This window comes from Thunnus maccoyii, chromosome 3 (assembly GCF_910596095.1).
Source record: "Thunnus maccoyii chromosome 3, fThuMac1.1, whole genome shotgun sequence".
NCBI classification, from domain to species: Eukaryota; Metazoa; Chordata; class Actinopteri; order Scombriformes; family Scombridae; genus Thunnus; species Thunnus maccoyii.
Window position 1 is genome coordinate 26,035,011 of NC_056535.1, and position 23,596 is coordinate 26,058,606.

A 23,596-nucleotide genomic window follows, 5' to 3' on the forward strand; every position below is an offset into this window, starting at 1 on the left:
TTGGAATATGATATATGATTATAATATAAGATTTTATATAGAATATTGTATAGATATGATGTAGAATATATATATTTTAAAAATAAATCTCTTTGAGATAAATAGTACAGATGGTTCCATCTTTCATGTGTTATTCATCTGGTAAATTTATTACATCTCATAGCGGTACCACATGCTTTTCATAGCTTCACACATGAAGCAGAACAAGGCACGGTTCCATCATAACTGGTGCATATAGATCACATACTGTGGAAGTAGACAAAAGGAATGTGAAACAAAATGGCTCGATTCTCTCTACTGTCCTGTACAGTACTGTTGTCATGTTCTCTATAAGGTAACGGAAGGTTTGGGGCAAGTACGTGGACATCTGGAGATCTAGTCTGTGCCAAGTTGTGTTCCTCTACAGCAGCATAAAGGCAGCGATGCAGAGCAAAGAGAAAGGAGGCTGGTTCAGCAGCATCATACCTCTGATCATGCGGCAACAAGGCTCGGGATGTGCTGCCATGGCAACCATCTTCCACTGACCCAGTGATGGGCTGCCTTGTGTGTCAGTGTGATAGCTGCTGAACGGATGTATGTGCGGAGGATGTGTTTGCGCATAGGCTGGGGTTTGTGTGTGAGAGGGAGAGAATGAAAGAGACACAGGGTGAAAAAGAGGTGAAAAAGAAAGAGAGACAGAGTGACGGAGACAGACAGACAGAGAGAGAGACTAGTGTGAGGACTGCAATTAGATTGTTTCATAATTGGTGGGGGAGAGCTGTTTGCCTATAAAGCGATTTGTATTTTTGCCTGGATTTATAATGGCACGGTTTGTGGAAAATCTTTTTTTTTCTAAAGATGGTTTTTGTTTGGCTCAAGCGAATTCCGTACTGAGCACATGTAATTCTTTTAATAGTAATAGTGTACAATAAAATATTACAGACAAATAAAGATACATATTTAACCTTGTTAAGCACTGAACACATGTTATTGCTCTCTTAGTCTACATTACAGTATATTGTCAATAAGCCAATGGCTTAGTTTGCTCCTCTGGCAATGTCATTTCCATGGTAACCATAATAAAGCTTCACCCATACTAGTGAGTGGATTTGTTCAAAGCTTGGCATATACAGTATGAAAGTATTTGTAGTTTTCTAAATATTGGAATACTTAACAGCCTCGCTCATGGAAACTATGTGTATCGACAAACACATTCTGTAATGCACAAAGGGTTTACTGTAGTCATCTGATCCTGCACCGCCGGCAGTCTGCATTCAGTTTCCTTTTCCTGGCCGGGTTCAACCTTTCTATAGTCACTGAGTGCTTCCCTGACTATTGAAGCCTCACACATTTTCTGACCCACTTAAACCCATCTGTACAAAAATTTTGGGCTTTGGCTTCTCTGCTCTGGTACTCCGCAGGCGCTGCTGGGATTACAGTTTAGTGAGGCCACTGCTTGGGGTCAGTCCTTTATGGGCTACGGTTCAGTAAGAAGGGATGTGGTTTTCCTGCCTTTGGATATAACACACACAAACACACATGCTCACAGGAGGGCGCACACAAATACTGAAATGCTTAGTTAATTTGTAATTTGCATATGTTTCAAAATCGTTCACAGAAGAGCAATAATAAAAAACACCATCTCCGTTATACCTTGCTGTGTGTTACTGTTACCCAAATACACAGGCACCCAAAGTCAGCAGCACAAAGACATCTGGGGTCAATATGGAGTTCTCCCCAGCAAGGGTCAGTAAAATACTGGATCAAGAAGCGCCCCCAACCCCCAAAACTATACCCGCATCTACATCCACCAGCACCCTAAGCCACATAAATAATGGACCATTACAGAAGCACCCCAGGGAGCATGAATCATCTGTGTATAATGTCTGCGTGTGGTCGTCTGGGTGTGCAGTTTAGATTCCATCAGTGTGCAATACTTAGTCCTGGGTGGAAAATGTGATACATCTACTGTTTTGGATCACAATATATGAATATAGGATTCACGTGGTACCTGTTAATCCATCATTCCCCATTCATCACTGTGTTTGTTTGAAATTGATAGAGAATTGTTAGATTATCTGCATTAAGTATGACTAATGACGTCTGGTTAGTTCAGATTAGTTCATAATATATGGTTTTATGTGTTGGATTTGGCTCTGCTTCAAGTCTGTTGATACTGAAGTTGCATTAATCGGACAGCAGTCACTTCAAGTTAAATATTCAAGTGCCATATCAATGAAGTTGATATGAGTTATCTGAGATAAAAACAAGAGCACAGTACAACATCATGAAACAATCTAATACACCGTATTCCAGACTATCAGGCTGTACATGTGGCACCACATGAGACTGTGTCTCTCAGGATGAAGAGTGCATCAGCTGCACTGTGGGCTACATCTGTGGGGGGAAGTTTCCTGTCTGAGGTTCATGGAGACTGTACATTCATTTTCCAGTCCAATAATCGGACAGCGAGTCCATTTTCTGGGGCTCTGCAGAGACGGAGCACCTACAGTCCCAGACGCAGCCACTGATGCATCTCAGACCCATTTACTACACTGATATACCACTGCTCTGCAATGAGGGCCAGGCAGTCCTATTTGCCTAGCTGCAGTATGGTCAAGCTCGATACAGATCAAAATCAAGCACCAGGAAGATCAGAGATGTGCTGAAGCAAAAAAGCTCTGCTGGCTATACGTTTAAGTCACTGAACACAGCGCTTTCACGTCATGCTGTCTTTCTTAAATAACTTCCATTTTGTACTATTGAATTGAACGTTCTGAATAGAAGAATGTGCGCTCTTTCTCAGCAAGGGTTTAAAATCCAGTGAAGTCCTCTTTTTCTTTTCAAAATGTCAAGTGCTCATTTTTTTCTAAATGCCATGTGGTGCCCCCATTAATACACAATTACAGAGCAATCCAGACTAAACTGCAGCAATAGGAGGCCCAGCTTTAACTCATTGTGCCTCCTGCTGGAAATCTAATGTCATGCCACCACATGGACACAGGCTGTATAACAATTTACTACTAAATAGCTGCCAATTTAGTGAACTTTAATATATAAAATATATTCCGAAAGTAATTTAGAAAATCTGAGTTTTCCTGTCAACGTCCTTTATTGCCTCAAAAATCAATCTACTTTTAGACTCTCATATTGCTGCACAGTCTACTGCACCAGAGGCAATATTGATAGATCAAAAGCCACAACAGTAAAGGTCAGATCATGAAAATGGTTTCCTGTCTGCAGCAAAGGTCTTGCTTGTGCTACGACCTCTAACAGATGGCCTGAATCTCCATTTTAACAGTTTGTAAATATCCAAGCCCACTGGTGGCAACATGACTCAATGGCCTTCCACGTAAGCAAACACACAGAGGATGTTTCTGACACAAGCCATTTGGTTTTAAGTGTAAGACAGCTGTTATGGTACAGTACAAACATGACTTCAAGGCTTTTTAGATGACTGATTGTTTAGTGGCTCTGTGGCCCAGCTGAGATAAACAGGAGACGTGAGAAACACTCCTTTTTTTTTTCTTTTTTTTTTTTTACTGTAAACATTACTCATTATTCTAGTGAATGAAATATACATCCAAGTTTCGGTTTTGCTATTAGGAAATTAAATTTTGGAAGATGTTTCTTGTTGTTTGTAAGCAAAACAAAACAAAAACAGCAACCAGCTGTTTTTGCGTGGTTCTTTTACAGATGATGATGATGATGAGAGTTGATGGTATCAAAAGATGGAGGTAGACTCAACAATCTTTTATCGAACTAGCAGCTCTTTCTGTTAAAGATATTTTCAGGAATGCCTGTATGTCTGGTGCACGCACTGACAGCAAAATGGCTGCTTAATTTGAACAAAAAAGCAAAACCACAGGCATCTCAAATTCCATTTATGCTGACTCCATATTTATATTGCAAAATGTGGACTGATGTGGAAAAACATCCTGAAAACTGTAATACATCACAGGGGGTCAATAAGTTCTCATGTTTGCAATATAAACCAGTGAAAATCCTAAAATGTATGCATTTTCTGCATCTTTGCGTTTTCTGCTTTGATGTGGATTCATGCCGTTTGGTCACGTATACTCCTTTGTTGCTACATTTTGAGTCAAAATGGTTTCAGCTAGAGTCAGACTGATCCAATTTGGCCTAAGATGTGGACTGGGTGTGGGACTTTACCTCCTGGAGTGATCAGTTTACAGAGCAGAGATCTGGTGAGATCATCACCATGAGACTGTTCCACTGCTAATGAGAGGGGAAGGAAGGTTTTCCAAGGCTGCTCTCATGCCTCACTGGAGGTCCTCGTGTCATCTGTGGCTTTGCGGTTGCACTTGCACTGATTCAGGCCTTACCTTGGGCTGAGTTTTTCCAGCTAGGCCCTCGAAGGTAATGAATGAAGATGGAGCACATTTTATTTTTGGGGATATTTATCTTTATTTAATCATCTCCTTAATAAGACTCCTGGTTCTGTCATAGCTTAGTTTAATATGGAAGTCCATTATTGCCAGGAAAAGAAAAAAAGTAGCTGAAATGTTATAAATGGCAAAAATAAAAATACTCATAAGTCACAGTTATGAGAAAGTAAAAATCATGATGTTTATGACTTATTTAGTTTGAGGTATGTCATAGTTTTGACATAGTCAAAAACTTGACTACATAAAAATTAATGCTTAACCTAGTAAAGGGTGTTATTATTTTTACATAGAAAGTCATAATTTTGACTTCATATCTTATAATTTTGACCTACCATTAATAATTTAAAACCTCAACTACAACATTTGACATTTAACATTTAAAAAAGTGTTCACATGTAAAAACTCTTTCTTGAGAAATCACTGATATTGTTGACAGTGTTAGAGGATACGATCACAGTTTTTCAAGTCTGTCTTAAAACAGCAGTCAGATGCCCAAATGAACACTGAAAGAGGTTTTCCTCGCTGTAATCATTCCTCCTGTTCATACCGGCTATTAAAAGATCCCTTTCAAATGTGCTTTCAATGTAAGTGATGGGGGCCAAAATCCACAGTGTGTCCACACAGTCATTTTTAGCAAAAATGCATTTAAAAGTTTATTTGAAGTTTATATGAGGTTTCAGTGGTGTGAGTTAGTCATATCAAGTGGATATCTGCCACATTTACAGTCTCTTTAGCATCAAATTCCCTCTTTGTGTTTCCTGAGACAGTGTTTCCCTGTTGAGCTGCAGTGGAAGTATAGTAACAGAAAGAGGGACTCTGGCACTAAGAAGACTGTAATGTTGAAAGATGTCCACTTGATTTGACTCATTTGGACAGCTGAAGCTTCATTGCTTAGCTTCAGATACAATTTTTAATTTGTTTTTGCACAGAAGGAAGGCTGTGGATTTTGGCGCCCATCACTTACATTGTAAGAGCATTATGAAGGGATCTTCTAATGGCCAGTATGAACAGGAGGAATGATTGCAACAAGAAAAACCTGACTACTGTTTTAAGACAGACTTAGAAATGTGTGAACCTGTCTTTCAACTGTTTACCCTGGAGTCGGTCAACTTCACATCACTTAGGCTACTGTGAGTAGGCTAATTGGAGAGACTGATAATGTTACTAGTGTCCAGAATACTCGTCACTGATAGCCCGCATATCCAAAATTATACTTATTTTCTTACATTTTTTGAAATTCATATAACATTAGCATAATAGTCTATCACTCCTGTGATCTTATTTAAAGGACGACTCCATCTGCGATCCTTTCTGGGTTTATCAATGGAAATGCCCTCTCAACCGTTAGCAAAAAACAGCGTTGTGGTTGATGTTGGAGTCATTTACTGGTGGGAGAAGAGAGCTCAGAGTTTATTTTTTTAAACTTTTAGCAGCAGCAACAGCATGTGCTCAGTCCATCCCTGTGGCTATACTGACTAGGGGGTTTATATCAGTTTATATGTTGCAACGTCATCATGCAGAAACCTACATCAGGTCACGTGAGAAAAGTTTTCAGAAGTACAGTACTTGGGGAAAATGGTATTTTGGTGCTAAAACATAGCTACGTACTTAGACCAAAATTTGAATTTTTGGATTTGAATACATATGGAAAACTAATGTGAAGTTTCAGGATGATTTAAAAAAAATACCCGCCCTTTAAGATTATAACCTATTTGTATATGTATGTACTGTGTTTGTTTGTAAGCTAAAAAACAAACAAACAAGCAGACAAACGTAGGGGCCAGTATGCTTCAACATAAATCCATGTCATTGATCGTTCCCCAATACAGAGATCAGAGTAATCAGATTACCCATAGCAGAGTGATGGACCCGGAAGGAGCCCGTGGTTGAGAAGGGTCCGCAGCCGGACCTTATTGCCATGGTTACCACTCAGCTCGACAGCCGTTGGCCATCATCTAATATGGGGGTCTCTCCCTCTGGCGCTCTGTCTCGTCATCCTGCACTTTTTTTTTTTTTTTCTTTTTTTGGGGGGGCGGGGGGGGCGGTGTTGCCGAGCGGCAGACCGGTTCTTGCTTTTTCGCTGAATGGGAGGAAATGGGTCTTTGCCATCGGAGGATATGAATTTTATTTTTAGCACCAAAAACTGTAAAACGTGTGACTTAAAAACTACAACGGTAACAAATGAGCGGTCGTGTTTTGGTCGGGAAAGTGCCTCCGCTGCAGTCGGCACCGAGAGCAAAAAGGACTTTACTTTTTACTCCAAGGTAAAGATGATATTTTACATCTGTATTCATTTTTATTCAGATTTTTTTTGTAAAAAAAAACCGTGAATGCTGGTGAGATGAATGTGTGGCTTCCTTTATATCCACCAACATCTCTGACGGTGATTTTTTTTCTCTCATTTTGGGTCATATGCAGCTTTAGGTTACAGTACTCCTAAAGAAAAATCATTATAAACATTAACTAGTTTTAGGCATTGACGTTAAGGTTAGCCGATAATCTGCTCTTGAGTAGAGGTTGAATTCTGCTGATTTCAGTACAGTTTTTGTTCAAGAATAATGAAATTGTGCAGAAATACTTTAGCGATAAGATGGAGTTCCTAACTATAATTCATTTGAGCCTCTAGTGTTACTATTAAACGGTGTAGACGGTGTGAATTGCGTTGACATGAAGTTGAAAAAAAAAGTGCAAAAGCGTATGTTAATACTCGTTTGACACTAGAAATTATAACATCTGTGCAAACAATTCTTGGAGGACACTGCGGTGCTGCTACCACAGCTATCTGTGTAATAGAAGATGTCTTCACCACTCACTCAACCATAGGCATGCACTCCCAGGAGCCTTTTGTCTTCACTGCCCTTCATGCAGAAAATAGACATAGTGCCAGAAGTAAACATTAAAATGCAGCCTTTCACTGTGTGCCATTTCATATGGCTTTACTGATTATAGCATTTTTTTTTATAAGAGACCTAACAAATGAGCATGTCTGAGAAACTTCAAGTTCCAATTCTCATCTTGTGTCTCTGTCAAAATGTGCTGTGTGCTTAAAGGACGGGTTCACAGTTTTTCCAAGTCTGTCTTAAAACAATAGCCGGGTGCCCAAATGAATACTGAAATAGGTTTTTCTTGCTCCAATCATACTAGCTATTAGAAGATTCCTTCATAATGCACTTATATTGTAAAGTGATGGGGGACAAAATCCTCAATCTTCCTTCTGTGCAAAAATGTATTTAATAGTTTATCTGAAGCTAAAATGAACCTTCAGCTGTCCAAATTAGTCAAATAAAGTAGATATCTTTCAACGTTACAGTCTTTTTAGTGCCAGAGTCCCTCTTTTTGTTACTTCCACTGCAGCTCAACAGGGAAACACTGTCTCAGGAAACACAAAGAGGGAATTTGATGCTAAAAAGACTGTAAATGTGGCAGATATCCACCTTGATATGACTAACTCAGACTGCTGAAGCCTCATATAAGCTTCAGACAAAGTTTTAAATGTCTTTTTGCTAAAAATGACCGTGTGGACACACTGTGGATTTTGGCTCCCATCACATACATTGAAAGCACATTTGAAGGGGATCTTTTAATAGCCGGTATGAACAGGAGGAATGATTACAGCGAGGAAAACCTCTTTCAATGTTCATATGGGCACCTGAGTGTTATTTTAAGACAGACTTGTAAAATTGTGAAGCTATCCTTTAATTTTCTTGCTTCGTACCTTTGCAATGTGTGCCAACAATGCTGCAAGTCTTGCCCTAGTGGTAACCAGCAGTTGTGTGTGTTTTATAGCAGTGTTCTTAGATCCACTTCCAAGTCTGGACAGTGATTGTAATGACCCCACCCTGCTCCACCCAGCCAACCATCTCTCAAGTCTTGTGGAACCAAAACATTTTCTCAGCAACCCAACTCAAATAATAGCATGGACACACAAATCAGAGAGATGTTGGAGTTGTGCCACAGAAAACAAAAAGTTAATTGCCACCCCATGTATGAAGTATGCACTTTGCTGGTGTACTCCCACCCTCTCCCTGTCTGGATTTCACCTCTGAGAGCAGACAGTTTGGCTTGTAATATCAACAGCCCACAGGCCCTCCTGCCTCTTCTTAGGCTGACATCCCTGAGGGGTTATTCATGGCCCCGCTGTCGCCCCTGACAGAGGTGGTATTGTTCAAACATACCACAAACATCTGGGCTCGACGTAAATCATAGTTATTCTTCTTATTGATGGTATTTAAAAAACACTTTTATATTCTCAGATCAAACGTTTTTCTCATGTTTTATCCCATTCTTGTCAAACTTCTTCTCTGGGGTCATGTATCTGTGTCCACAAATCTTCAGTGAAATATTCAATTTTATGCATCTGAATGCTCACAACCTGTACAAAGCGTCAGGATAAGCCTCCTCTCTGTTTTACAACTGTGACTACAACTCAACTACAGCCATGTGATTAAATCCAATTCTGAACGTGTACAGGCCATTTTTGTCTCTCTGTATTTTTCTATGCAATTCCATGTTCCATGCCTCTGCTAATTGCAGGCTGCGGACCCACAAAGAGCATTTTCAGCTCAGTGGGGAAAGCAAAAGAAAGGGAAAAGAACTGATTCAGCTCAAGCAGTGACTCAGCTTTAAAGGGGCTTATTAATTTACCTTTTCCACTGTGCCACATTTCTGTGCGCCAACATAAATTCAATTACCACCTGTGGTTGCCAATAGTAATGATGGGGAACGTAATTACACAAAATCTGAGCTGGACTTGATATCTAGCTCTCTGGAGATATAATTTTTAAATTCAACAGGGCATTATTACTCCTCTAAAATAGATAAAAATGTTTCCCTCTTCAATTTTAAACTCCCCTCAGACTTTGAATTGCTTGATCCTCATGTAATGTTTTGGTTGACTGAGAGGCTACTCCTCTCACTGAACTCCACACAGCTATCTGCATTTTAAATGTATTCAAATGCATCCAGAGATCTGCTTGCCCAGTGAGCAGCCTCTCTGGGCTGCTCTGGGACTGCCCATTTCTGTCTTCCTCACGCGAGGGGCCAGTCTGTCAGCATCTGTTTCAGGGCCACGCAGGACTTCGTTGTGGGGTGGAAGGAAGGGTCAGGGAGGGTTTAGGAGCCTGTCACTCTGATTTCCCTTCACCCTGCTTCTTTAGAGCATACCAGACCGCTAACTAAACCCTGAGCTGTCAGTGGCTATACTTTTTATTCAGCATGATTTATCAGCCTATATCCTGTAAAGTTTCCCTTGAAGCTAATGGTTAAAGATGGCTGTGTTGGTCTCTGTTTAAAAAAACTGCAAGCCTTGTTGTCTTAGTGATTTATTAAATCATGGTTAGATTTAACATTTTATAGCTCAAAATTAACTGCCCAGACTGACTATTTTATTATGAGTGCTAGACAAGCGGTTCACCAATAAGTTGTATTTGTTTGCTAAAAAGTTTATTCAACTTTTTGTATGGTTTGTTAAAGGTAGGTCATAATGGGTGTGACAAGTAGACTGTAGGAAAAAGTGAGAAGTTGTAAGGTCACAAGGAAACAACATGTCAGTGACATTTTGCTCTTATAAAGCAGCATATTGTGGTTGAAACAAGGTGTTTAGACATATGGTCTTGAGTCTTTTTGGGATAATCCTTGTCACACATTCTTGATTTGTCTCAATTATTAAATTACAGCCTCTGGCACTTTAATCATGGTATATTTGGTCCAAGTAGCTGTTATAAATATTTCTTTTTAACTGTGTAAAAAAAGCTTTTTGATGCATTAATACCAGAAATTAATTTTTAAAAGTTTCGAGCAACATTATGATATAGGCAACTGAATAACTCCTACTTTATTGAGCACTTGGCCACCTCCAGAGACAGCTTACTGCAGACAGATGGACATATCACTGTTTGCTGCCAGCCTTTTCTCCTTCCAAACTCAAGATTTCTGCAGCTCTACCTGATGTACATTCATATGGTTGTCATTTACTGGGTAAGTGCATTTTTTTTTTTTTGCTAACTTGTCATTCTGTCTCGTTTCAGTTGGGATGAAAGCAGCTCTATCAGCAGCGGGCTCAGTGATGGTGACGGTGATGGGTCAGAGAACCTCAGTTCAGAGGAGTTTAATGTCAGCTCCTCCCTTAACTCTCTGCCAAGCACACCCTTGGGATCCAGACGCAACTCCTCTGTTATGGTGAGTTGACATACTGTACCCAAAAGTCTGTAATACAGCTTGTGGCAGAGTTTGGCTTTCTTGTATCCTTGTTTTGTTTGTAAAAGCAGTGCTAAAGATTGCAACAGAGGACTTTACTTCAAGCATTTCCAAAGCTTCACTCTGTGATTTAGTCTGTCTTGTTTGTTAAATGGGAGTCCATTGTTTTGACGAAGGCCACAAGACAACACCACAGACCTCACCACTGTTATTAAAATAAAACAAAGAAGAAAAAATGTTTAAATTTCCACTGAAACTTCAATTTGGTCAAATGTATTTTTATGTTCACTTTGTATTGTGGTAGTGGTTTCTACCTTTTGCGCAGGTAAACATTTTTGACTTGCTCTTAATTTTAGGATAATTGCTTACTTACAGAATGCTCACTGAGAAGAAATGAACATTAGTGCTTCTCAATGAGCCATCTGTCGCTCTATATCACATTAAAGTAGTGCCAAGAAGCAGCATGACCAGTTTTTTCTTCAGTGCTACCTCCTCAGTGCACCGCATGATAGTTTTTCTTTTACAGCTTAGCAGTCTTTTTTTGTCCACTGCACAGTGGTACATTCAAAAACATAAGCTCAAGCTTTCCTGTATTCATTTCATGCCTTAATGTATTCATTTATCCCTGAAAGTGTAAAAACCATAAACATTTTTTTTTCAGATTTTGTTTTCCTTCCTTTGTCTTCCTCTGTGGTTTTCTCTAATCCGCTTGGGGCATATCAGTCTATCTCTCACTCCTTCCCACTGGAATGCAGCTGAGATGAAACAAAGATTATAGAGAACAGTCAGTTCCATAGATAACATAGACCATGTCTGATGGTTACCCACACTGTGCCTCTTCCCTTTTCTCTCCCTGCAGCTCCGTACTGATGCAGAAAAGCGCTCCCTGGTGGAAAGTGGACTTTCCTGGTACAGCGAGGACGGCAAGGCCAGCCACAAGCTCGACAGTTGCAGATATGACACAGGGAGTCTCAAGACAGAGGCTCCAAGCAAGTGGAGAAAGAAGCCTCCGAGCCTCAGTGATGATTCAGCGGGTAAAGGAGAACTGAAGAAGCCTCAAAGTTTGGGTCAGCCAGGGAGTTTTAAGAAAGGTCGTAATCCTCCTGTGGGCGTAACCTCCCCCATCACCCATACCTCTCAGAGCATGCTGAAAGTTGCAGGTGAGACCTGATGGCATATTCTTAATTCATCTGTCTCTCTGTTTGCCTGTTTTTCTCAGTCCATCTTTTTCTCTGTCATTCCTCTCATATAGGAATTTTGTTAACTTGTTTTAACTAAGTATATCTATTTGTATGCTGAATCAGTTTTTAAAACAGAGCCTGTTTATAAAGCAGCCAAGGCGGATATCTGCTCGGTGTCAAAAAGAAATACACAAGTTGTGCCCCTTAGCATAAGCCAGGGATTGATTTGTAGCACAGCACAGTATACTGAAAAAATGCACCATGAAATCCATTTCACTGAAGAAAAATCTCAGCTTAAAGCCCAAAGCCATGTTTCTTTTATTATCTCAGAGAAAAGCATGTTACTGTACATGTCTGGAGAGACACTGTGTCTGCCATCTGCTGCAGCTAAATTTATTTTAATGCCCTTCAATCCTCAACAAAACATCCCACGATTCAATAATAGGTTGAAATTCAGTTCCAATACTAATATTTCTCTGCATTTTATTGCAATTTCCTCAACTTAATTTCACCTAAGTGATTAAAATTAGATTTGATTGTATGTATTTTGGCAGCAGTTAGAAGGGAAAAAACATTATTTTAGCTGATGCATTTTTAAGGCTTGGTTTACAGAATGTCATACGATGTGTTGTATTATATGAATATAGAACTTTTGTACCTATAATCAAACCTTTAGAACATTTTTAAAAAAAATCTAATTTTACGTTTTAATTACCCTTCATCTTCACTTTGATGATGCATACAGTACATATTTTGATTGATTATGCCACCTGGATATGTCATATGAGTTGATAAAAAAGGTTTAATTTTGTTTAAGACTCATTTACAGTAACTCACAGAGTCTGTTGGTGAGTCACACTTGACGTCATGGGCATATAAAAGCTCTCTAAGTAAATACAGATGTTTCTTGCTTATATTTTATCTCAACTGCAGTGGCTGAAAAGATATGTACGTCTACTTTTATGTGAAGCTGTCTAGAGAGAAATGATGTATGACTCTGCTGATTATTTATCTTAGTTTCAGTCATTTCGGTGAGATTGTTGTCATTTGTTTTTGTCCAGTATGAGCCTTATTCATATACTGTATGTAGTATATTCTGTTGCCTTTGCTTTTCATTAATGCAGTTATACTTATACAGTATATTAAGTGTTTTTATTTATTGATTTTTGTCTTGTCATGTCTTGTATGTTTGAAATATACTTAAACCAGAAAAAATGCAGTCGTATAAAAGAAAAAAGTACTGAGCTATTAACCCATCCATCCACTGGTCAAGGCAACAGAGTGAACAGAGCTGCCCTCACTATCAAAATCATCATTCAATTTTAAAACTTGAAATTGTGAATGAAATGACATTAGTGTTGTTTATTCAGCTATTCTATGTCTTTCTTTTTTATGCAGCACATAAAAGTGAGAAGCCACAGGATAAATCCAAGATTTCCATCAAAACTGCTGGTCTCCAAAGGTCTCGTTCAGATGCTGGCAGGGATCATCACGGAGAGCATCGCAAGCCCCCCTCAGGTTTAGTTAAACCCACCGCTGGAGCCTCCTTTGGCTACAAGAAACCACCCACAGCCACTGGTACTGCGACTGTTATGACAGCAGGGGGCGCCACCATCTCCAGTGGCTCTGCTACTGTGGGGAAAACTCCCAAGTCATCTGGCATCCCTGTGAAGCCTGTTGGAGGAGGAACACCCTCGGGTCGCAAGAACAGTTTTGATGCCAGCAGTGAGCAGAGCTTCCTGGGGCCTAACGCCCGAAACAGCATTCAGTACCGCAGCCTGCCGCGACCGGCCAAATCGAGCACGCTCAGTGTGATTGGCCGCCCTGCATCTCGGCCTGTCAGTGGTACCATTGACCCCAGTCTGTTGAGTTTGAAACCTGTGACCATAGCCTCCGCAGGCCCCAGGGTTAAAGAGCTGAGTAGCTGCAGTAGTAAAATGGCTAATCGAACAAGCACAGGTCCAGTGAACCAGACAGACAGAGAGAAGGAGAAGGAGAGAGCCAAGGCCAAGGCCGTGTGTGCTGACATAGACTGTGGCTCTCTGAAAGGAGAGGAGAGCACAGGAGAGTCTGCTGTGAAACTGCACGGCCTGAGACGGACCAGCAGTAGCAAATACCCCGAACTGTCATCACCCACCACACCAAGGTGTTTCTCATTCAAATACTGTTTTAAAAGGTCACCAAAAAGAAAGAAACATTTCTTGATATCTAGCCATACACGTAGTTGTTGATTTTATATGCCCTTCTGGACTTCTGTACAGTGGAAGGGAATGGAGTTTCAGTTGCGGCGCTCTCAGAATTGAGAAATTGCATCTAAAAAATTTAACAGCAATATCTCTTTCCAGAAAGAGTGTCCTAGTTACAGTTAGACATGGTTCAGAGTAATGGGAACGTTGTTTCTTTGCATTTCTGTTGGTGTTGATACAACCACTATGTGCATGGCTATGTATTGCTAGAGGAAAGAACAGATCCTTTACAATGAACAAAAAATGAACTGAAATGAATGATTACATCACACACATGCATGGATCCAGTAATGACATATTAATACATCGTCTAACATCATTACTCATGGGATCACCCTAGTTTATGTATTTTGACATCTTGTTTTTCATGCCTGACTCCTAGGATGCTGAACACTAAATCTCTGGGTCGTCCACCCAGCTTGGCTCACCTGGACAAAGTCAACTCCAACAGTCTCGACTCCTGCGTGACCATCCATGACCTCCCACCCAAAGTCCCCCCTTATTCCAAACTTCAGGACTTGGCCGGTTCCCACACTGCCACCCACCTCACCCCCAGCCCGGCGCCTGTGCTCAACATCGATTCCCCTGGTTCCTACACCAGTGAAAGCCTGAGCCTGAGTGGATCCCCGCTGCTCTACCCGAAGCTGTCTGGCATGCACCGCAGCATGGAGTCCCTGCCCCTTCAGATGAGTGTGCCTTCTAGTGCGAGGTTTGTTGCCACAGAGATGCAGGAAAAGGAGAGGGGAACAGGAACATGGGGAGCTGGGAGCAGGACATCCCTTAACCTCCCAGATAGGTAGGTCTCATCCCAAGAAGTATCTACTTTCTATTGTGTTAAAGATTTGTGATTTCCATCTTTTTGTTTTAAGCGTATGTTGTTGTTTCGCCTCTGTAATCACCCTTGATAAACTTTTTCGACTGGACTAAGTGGACTCTTAATTACAAAGATACTAAATAGGCTTTTTGATACTTTGATATGACTTCTTTCATTTATGATGTGAGAGTGAGACGGTGACCCTGCACCAGAGGAAACAAACTTTTTTTTGTCATTCAGTATTTTATGGAAACTCAATCAACTACCCCAATCCTGCACAAACAAGAAGTACAGTTGAAAACAAACAAATAAAACAAAACCTTTGATCTATCATCTTCACATCAGTGGATCAATGGTGTTTTTAGAAAGAAAATCGAAAATTGGTCTTTCACATCCACTTTTCCATCTTCCCATGAACCAATAGTGGTAGAGGGAGCTGTATTTATCCTAACACCTGATAGTTTGTGAAACATAATGTTCAGTAGGCAGCTGACCCAGTGTTTAAGTGTGGAGACATCATTGGGCTTTAAGTTTCTTGGCACCCAACATACCAACTAACCATATTTTATGTGCACTTCCCTGTAGTGGAAACTGAGAAACTCTCAAAACTTAATGATTTAATTGATGATTGGGTCTATGCGAGGCTCTTTTCAGGCACTTTTCATATATTAATAACCATTTTGTTCTCCTTTTCCACAGCCTGCAAACAAACAGGAATACCTTGCCGAAGAAAGGCTTAGAGTACGTCAAAACAATTACTGTCACAACATCTATTTGACATCTTGCACTGTAATGAATGTTTGTTAAAATGACCTCTGTTTTCTTAGACGCTATGGCTCAAGCCTGTCAGAGAGTGAAGGAAGCAAACCCGCAAGGCGCCACTCCCACAACATAGTCAGCATGACGGATAGCGATAGCCCCCCTCAGCTGCCCTCTCCCACCCGCCCGCTCCACCCCTCCTCCAGCAAGGCTCCTCTCACCAACGTGGGTGAGTCTGCTTGCTCCATTTGTCTGCCAAGTTCTAAATAAATTCACTGTTTGAGCTTGAGACCTTTGATAAGCCATCCATCTTATCATTGATTAATATTGAGGGCAGGGATATTAAAGGGATACTGTGAGGAATCAGTCAGGAGTAAGTCCAACTTGGTTCTTACACTAAAGAATTGTTGACAGAAGTTGTCAATAATAGATCCAGTCATATCTGAGTGATGAAACGATGGCCAATTAGTGTGGTATCATATTTACTGTGTGAATATTACTGTCCCATATCTCCAACTAATTTGGACTTGAGTTAAAGTCTGAAATATGCAGGAGATGGAGGCAATAAGGGGTCAAGTCAGGCTATATTTATCACATTGACTGTTGTGGAACCGTAGTGTTGCCTTTCACTGAGTCATCAGAATAAGGGGGCTATACCTAGGTGAGCTGTGTGTGCGTGTGTGTGTGTCTGCATGTTTCTCTGCAGCCTACAGTTTTATCTGTGCCACTCACTGTCTTACCAAACGTCTCTCTTTCGTGATAGTTGCCCCAATTTCCAGTGGTACCCCGAGGATATCACGCTCCAACAGCATAGGACCCCCCAGTGACTCAGCCTGTGATCTCTATGGATCTTCCCCGCCGGGAAGCAGTATGTCCCTGGCTGACCGGCCAAAAAGCATGATGCGGTCTGGGTCTTTCCGTGATTCAGGGGATGATGGTGAGCCCGCTCGGTCGGCCTCCCTGCAGGGGAGCCGCCAAGGTTGCCTCAAATGAAACGAAAGTGTCTGCCCATGCACGCAATCTGTCGAGCAAAATGTCAGAAAGGCATTTGTTTTTATGAATAAGGAAAGAGGAGAGGAATCTTTGTGCCTCCATTTTTGATAATAAGTGAGTTATATCAGGACTATCAGACACTGTCAATGATCCAAATGTAAACAAAACAGTTAAACTTGCTTTCAACACTAGACTACCATCAACTCCAAGTTAATTATATATTTTGATGCTACGCAAGAAGAAAGTACAAATTAAAACAGGCCTTTATTCCTCTTTGAATTTATTTAATACGATCAACAGAAAAATAGGTCCTCAGTTATGTACATATATGAATATTTCTTGTTATTTAAACATTGTTAATAACTGAGCTTGACATCTTATGAGTTTTCAGTAGAAAAAAATGTTTTGCTGTTTAATTCATACACCACTTTGTCATTTTTGGTGACAAAGGAGATTAGCTTGCAGGCAAAGATAAATTGTCGCCTGACAGCAAGTACTGGCTACAATAGTAAAAGCTGTAAAACTGCCTTTAGTAGAACTCATTTGTAATATTAATTCAAATCTCCATCTTACCTTTTTGCAGTGCATGGCTCTGTGCTCTCTTTGGCGTCCAATGCTTCTTCCAACTATTCCACTGTGAGTAGATAGTCATTTTCTTTACTTTTTTTTTTTACATCATGTTACTTTTTCTGGAGTTTAGTATATTGTGTCATTAGTTTACATTCACTGCTATCCTCAAATAGGAAAGAATCATTTAAGAGAACCCACATGGGATTACAAAACACTACTCATAAAAATTCCTGTCCCTTTTTTATTGTGAATAATTAGTTTTCATGACTGCGCCCTAAAGTTAATGCTCTACCCCATTCTTCTTTATTGTTTATTTGCTTTCACCATGCCTTCTTTAGAATGAGGAGAGGATACAAGGGGAGGTAAGGCCAACGTGCCATAACTGTTCCACTCACAGTGTGCCTTTACCTCTGCATCATCTGTCAGTCATTTCCTGTTGAAACGGGTCCATTCGCCAGATGGTGTTATCAGTGCTCAGTGAAGTCTGCGACCACGGATCTTAATCTCTGGAGCTCATAACTCAGTTCATTTTCTTTTATCTCTAATATTCTCTGTCCCTTAGTTCCACCTTTTACCATGTAATAAAGACATTTTCAGACCTCCATAAAATTCTCAGTGCATGAGAAAAATGTCATCCCATGAGTTTAACATTATAACATATAACAGTGTGTTAATCCTGCATTCTTCATTACTGTTTCTGTTGTGTGTTGTTTCATATTTTGTGTTTTGAGTATTTTTTTTTTTAGTTAACCAAACAAAACAAGACATTTGAACAAATCCCATTGCTACGTAATCATAATCAAAACTTCAATTCTGGCTTTTTGTCCATGCTGCTTGACTTACTTCACATTTTGTCCACAGCAAATCCGCAAGTTGAGGCGAGAACTGGAATCCTCGCAGGAAAAGGTTGCCAACTTGACCATGCAGCTTTCTGCTAATGTATGTATGATTTTTTAAGATTTTCTTTTGGCCTCTTTCTGTAAGCTAATTTGTTGATGTCTTGGATACATGAAAGATCTTTTATCAGAGTGTAATCAATTCAAAATGTTAGTTAAACTTCCTTTAAGTGATTGAGTTTTTATCCCAAAACCGACTGACAAAAACAGAAACCCCATTTATCAGACTTTACTTCTTTCTTGTGAGGGTGATATGCAGGAAAATTGTGGTATGAATCCTAGCTGACCTAAGAAAATTAAGATTATAGTAAATGTCTCTGGACTCTGATGCATAACTCTGGCGTCTGGCGTCTGTATATATAAGATAATTACCACCATAATTACCCAACACTCAGGTCAGCAAACATGCCACTTTCAAGTTGTCTGGCTACCAGCTCTGCAATCCTTATGGACGCCCATTGGATCTTTACCCTTATCACTTGCTTTTAACCCTTCGCTTTTAACAACCTTCCCTAACAAGTTGCCCACCCTTGCCTCCCTTTATTGTCTCACTCTGCAGCTTCTAGATGCTTGACTCTAGCTGTTGTACCACAGTCAACTTTACTTTATCCCTAACTTACTAACACAGAATCAGAATGAACTACAGCCTCCTACTGCCTCTGCTATCAACTAACCTGGGTGTTTTGACCATAATAAGTGATGATCTGTGTGTGTGTGTGAGTGTGTGTGTGTGTGTGTGTGTGTGTGTGGTAGGGTGGGTGGGTGTGGCTGTGTGTGTGTGTGTGTGTGTGTGTGTGTGTGTGTGTGTGTGTGTGTGTGTGTGTGTGTGTGTGTGTGTGTGTGTGTTTGTGTTTCACTGTATGTGTTTTTATGAATAACTGAATCCCATGCCTGACGCCACTGTCCCTCTCTTTTACGTTCTTGGCTGTATTGACTGCTGGACTTGCCACTGCCTGCCCCCCGCTGACCCGCACCTCTGGATGCTGGGTGTAGCAGCTAGGCCAGGTTTGTTCGACTATTGCTTCTAGATAGCTCTCTGTGGCTTCTGCATGAATCTAAGTGAAACACAAGCTGACAAGTTGCTGTTAGTCATCTCTGTTGGACTTGCTGCGTGGCACAGTGGACCCTCAATGGCTACCTTGAAGCATTTGACAAGGGCTTGAACTAATAATAGCTTTCATTTTTGATTAAGACGCCGACTGTTTTGTTCAAGTAATCATTTAAAAAGGTACGATTGCTTGATTTGTCTAATCAACAGTCTAGAGGCCAAAGATATTCAGCTGAGAAATGAAACAAATCCCTGTATTTGAAAAGCTGACATGAAGAAAATTTGCCTTTTGCATGATGCATTACTTAAACAATTAAACAATTATCATGATTCTTGATTAATAACTCTTCTGTCCATCCACTAATCGATTTGTCAACTAATTGTTTCAGCACTAATATTGACAATTCCTGATAGTTTACTTAGATCTGCAAGCCAAGAATATAGCATACAACTTGTAGACATCAGAGAAAAACGCGGTCATGATACAAAAACAGGCTTTTAGGTGACCTAACGCACCTTCAAGCAGTAGAGGTCTGCTGCTCTTGAGCAAAAGCTAAAAGCTGGCTGCGTTTCTAATATGTCACATTCATTTCTTTTTCAAATCTACCTCATCATCTTTCTTCATCATATACAAGTCTGGTATGTTTTGTCATCGAATTTAGACAAGTTCTGGTGCCAGCCATGGATTCTAGAGGAATGATTTTTAACAGTTATTAAAGAACACTCTGACACTCCACCATCAGCAGTAATGGTATGAGACATCTTAAGGTCAGCCTAAAGGTCAAACATGCCACATGCAGTTGACAAGATTTGTGCTCCAGCGCTACACCGCTTCCCACCCTCACCACCATTACCCTAACATCCTCTTTCATCTCTGACATCATCCACAGCTGTCCACTACTCCATCCCCTCCCTCTTCACCTAGCAGTTGGAGAAAGTCATTTGCTTGATGTGCTGTGAGCGTGTGAGACTGCAGACTGATTCAATGCAGCCGGTGACTCATACCTGTCTGCTGTTTCAATGCCCCCCCACCCCCCACTTTCTGTCTCTCTCTGTCTCCTTCTACCTCTGTCTATTTCTCTAAAGGCTAATCTGGTAGCAGCATTTGAGCAGAGTCTGGCACTGATGACAGCGCGCCTGCAGACCCTGTCGGTCTCCTCAGAACAGAAGGTATCTCGCTGATATCATGGCGCTAAGAAATGTTATTCCACCTGTGATATTGATGACATTTTCCATTTATAAATACAAAACAAAATAATAACATACAGAAAAAATCCATAACACTTATTCCTGATAGTTTACTTCAGTTTGTAAACCAAGAATATAGCATGCAACTTGTAGACATCAGAGAGAAACACTTAAATAAATAATCAACAAACACAATGATGATGATGATGATGATGATGATGATAAGCTATCAGTTCAGCTGCTTTATATCAGATCCTGTCAGCAAAAGAAATCCTACCAGGTGACATACAGTAATTGTTCTGGAAATGCGATGTGGGTCAAAGGTTTGCATAGTGGGATTTACATGTTGTCATTAGCCACTCAACACAACTGTCATCCTTGTTGAAAGGTGATAGCCATTCCACAATCCTCAGTTCAGAAGAATCTTGGTTCAGTTACCAGCCTGTAAGCTAACATGAACACATATTGATGTGTCTCCTCTTCAGGACTCTGAGCTCACTGAGCTCAAGGACACCATCGACGCTCTGAAGACCAAAAACACAGAAGCCCAGGAAATCATTCATGGGGCTCTCAGTAATCCAGACATCACACCTAAAGGTACAGAGTATGCTAGGAATGTACAGTACTATTGTATTGAATGATGCAATAGCTTACCTCCAAGTATTTCATTTGCTCTCTTTCTTTTCTCCTTTCATTCAGAACTGCTGATCAATCGGCAGAACTCCTCAGAAAGCATCTCAAGCCTCACCAGCACCACCAGCCACTCAAGTATGGGCAGTCTCAAGGAGCAGGATGCCAAGAAGAAGAAGAAGAAGAGCTGGGTGAGGACACATAAATTGAATCTGTATTGTTTTTTTCTCAGACATTTGCAAATGGGTTTTAAATAACTTAAAGCACAAGATAACTGGTGCTTTAAATAACCTAAAACCAACATGCTGTCCTATGTTGTAAAACTCACACATGCACTACCCCAAACACATTATGTCAGTGGTTTATGAGTCATATTTTCCTCCAAAGAAGGGAGTAAAAGCTATAAAACCATTTTTGATATTGAATTGTATATTTTTTGTTGGCAATTGATTCATCAATGTCAAATTCATCCAACTTGGATTAAATATTAGTTCTTGTCTTGATTAGCACCACTATCCGTTCTCAGTATACTGTTTATATTTGATCCAAAAAATAAAACTCAGTCTACTGATGCTCTAGTTTGTGTTCCTGCATGTGTGTGTGTGTGTATGTGTGTGTGACTATCCTATCTTGTTCCAAATCTTTTATTAAGCATGACTCTGGTCTCTCCCTCATGCTGCCCTGCTTTTTCATTTTAGGTCTTTGAGGTGAGTGATGTTGCTACAGTAAATAAAGCTTAAACCCCTTCCCCTCTCTGGCCTGCATGTACTTTATGAGTCATACTTGTGAAACGTTTGGAAACTTTGTGTCATCCATGTCTTACCACGCATATACTGTATCATTAAATTGTGTTGTTGTGGACTCATGGTTTATATTCTGATGAAATGCTTTATAGATATGCTTTATTGTAGTTTTAAAAAAAAACAACTTGATATGTAGATGGCTGTCATAGGTTTTGATTTGAAGCTCATCTCATTTCTCTCACATATCATTATTGAGTAATATGTACATCATAGACTAAACTAATACTTCACTATAATTGTCCATTGTAATTCCTGCCGCTATTCAACAAAGTTCAACATTAAACAAAGTTAGGGTCAGACTCAAAATGCACATGTAAGATATATGTATATTATATATGTAAACTGTAGGTTAACATAAAAGAGATATGTCAGAAGAAATTACACAATACAGTGGAAACCAGATGTTTAATAGGAACTGAGGAACTTATCTGATACAAGCAGCTGAACATAACCGTTTTTAAGAATAACTTGTTCATTACATTGGTCTTTTATTTCTTCTGAACAGTTACGCAGCTCCTTCAACAAGGCCTTTAGTAAGAAGGGCGCCAAGCCAGCAGGGCCATATGCTGACATTGAGGAAATTTCCACCCCAGAGTCTTCGGCACCTTCTTCTCCCAAAGTCCACCACGATGGGGATAACCCTTCATCATCAATGAAATCCTCAACCTCTGCATCATCATCCAGGTAATCCTCTCTGCACAGGCACAGTTGTCAATAACAGATCTGCAAAACTATATATGTACTGTATGTATTTATATGACAATCACTGTCAAACAGATGCTACCTGTGCATGTTCTTTAAACATGATTTTTCCAACTTCCTGTTTGTGGCTGTCAGTCTGCTGATCCTTGCTACCTTCACAATACTCTAATGTCATTTGAACTTAACATCTCCAGACTCAGTGTGGGGGAAGAGGGTGACGTGGTGGATGAAAAGGTTGTATCAGAATTGCGCTCAGAACTGTGGGAGAAGGAGCGTAAACTTACAGACATCCGCCTGGAGGCTCTAAGCTCTGCCCATAAGCTGGAGCAGCTGCAGGAGACCATGACCAACATGCAGGTATGTATGATATGTTCCTTTTCTTTATTTTTATAATAAAAAAAAATCCAGGCCAGGGACAACACTAGTTTTAGTTTGCAGATTTAGAACTCTTTTCAGCTCACAAAAAATCATCTCTCCAGTAGTATTGTGGATGTGGCATTGTGATTTATGAGCACTTCAGTATGACCTGTGTTTTTTTTTTCTTGGTAGAAGACAGTGGAGAACCTGAAGGCTGAGAACGACCATCTGAAGACAGGAAGTCTGTCCCCTTGTCCATCTCCTGGACCGTCCAGCTCTGTCTCCCAGTCCTCAGGTCTCACTGCTCTGGGAAGTTCTTCACCGCGACAGTCAGTAGCCATGAACATGCCCAAAAGCTACAGCAGAGGACTGAGTGAGGGGACCAGCTCAGGTACAGTTAAATCCCTGAGAAGTAGGAAATGTAGCGTTACAGTGGTTTTGCCACAGTGTTAGACAAGCAGGCATAGCATGTAGATTAAATGGTAATATTTATGGACTCAAGACAACATATGGAATTAATTTTTTGGATGTGTTGTTGAACTTAGAAATGGAACATCAGTATATAACTAGAAGGAACAGAGTGCATTTTCAGACAGACGCTTAACAATTGTGTCAAATGTATCATTAATTTATTCATAATCCACATATTCATGTGATTATTAATAGAATGCAATATATGTATGTATGGAAATTATAGTATCTACTCATCTATATGTACAGCAACTACAGTTAAAGACACATTTTCTCATTTCTTTCACAATTTTACAATTACAACAGTATAATCACACTAAATAAAATGTCCTGCTTTTATTCTGAAGGTCAGATG

General features: G+C 40.2%; 1 protein-coding gene across 4 annotated transcripts in view; it reads left to right on the forward strand.

The window, feature by feature from the left end:
* Positions 1-23,596, forward strand: part of nav1b (neuron navigator 1b) — an 88,842-nt gene that overhangs the window by 56,748 nt on the left and 8,498 nt on the right. For 2 of the 4 annotated variants that reach the window (XM_042406238.1, XM_042406241.1), the window contains 17 exons: positions 10,415-10,565; positions 11,443-11,743; positions 13,163-13,910; positions 14,393-14,806; positions 15,524-15,565; positions 15,652-15,812; positions 16,347-16,520; positions 17,160-17,212; positions 17,485-17,508; positions 18,008-18,085; positions 19,036-19,047; positions 20,177-20,260; positions 20,764-20,875; positions 20,978-21,099; positions 22,217-22,395; positions 22,608-22,770; positions 22,963-23,161. In XM_042406238.1, coding sequence (XP_042262172.1) covers positions 10,415-10,565; positions 11,443-11,743; positions 13,163-13,910; positions 14,393-14,806; positions 15,524-15,565; positions 15,652-15,812; positions 16,347-16,520; positions 17,160-17,212; positions 17,485-17,508; positions 18,008-18,085; positions 19,036-19,047; positions 20,177-20,260; positions 20,764-20,875; positions 20,978-21,099; positions 22,217-22,395; positions 22,608-22,770; positions 22,963-23,161 — 3,017 coding nt within the window. The remainder of the gene's footprint in view (positions 1-10,414; positions 10,566-11,442; positions 11,744-13,162; positions 13,911-14,392; positions 14,807-15,523; positions 15,566-15,651; positions 15,813-16,346; positions 16,521-17,159; positions 17,213-17,484; positions 17,509-18,007; positions 18,086-19,035; positions 19,048-20,176; positions 20,261-20,763; positions 20,876-20,977; positions 21,100-22,216; positions 22,396-22,607; positions 22,771-22,962; positions 23,162-23,596) is intronic. The other 2 variants (XM_042406240.1, XM_042406242.1) reach the window with 1 other exon arrangement.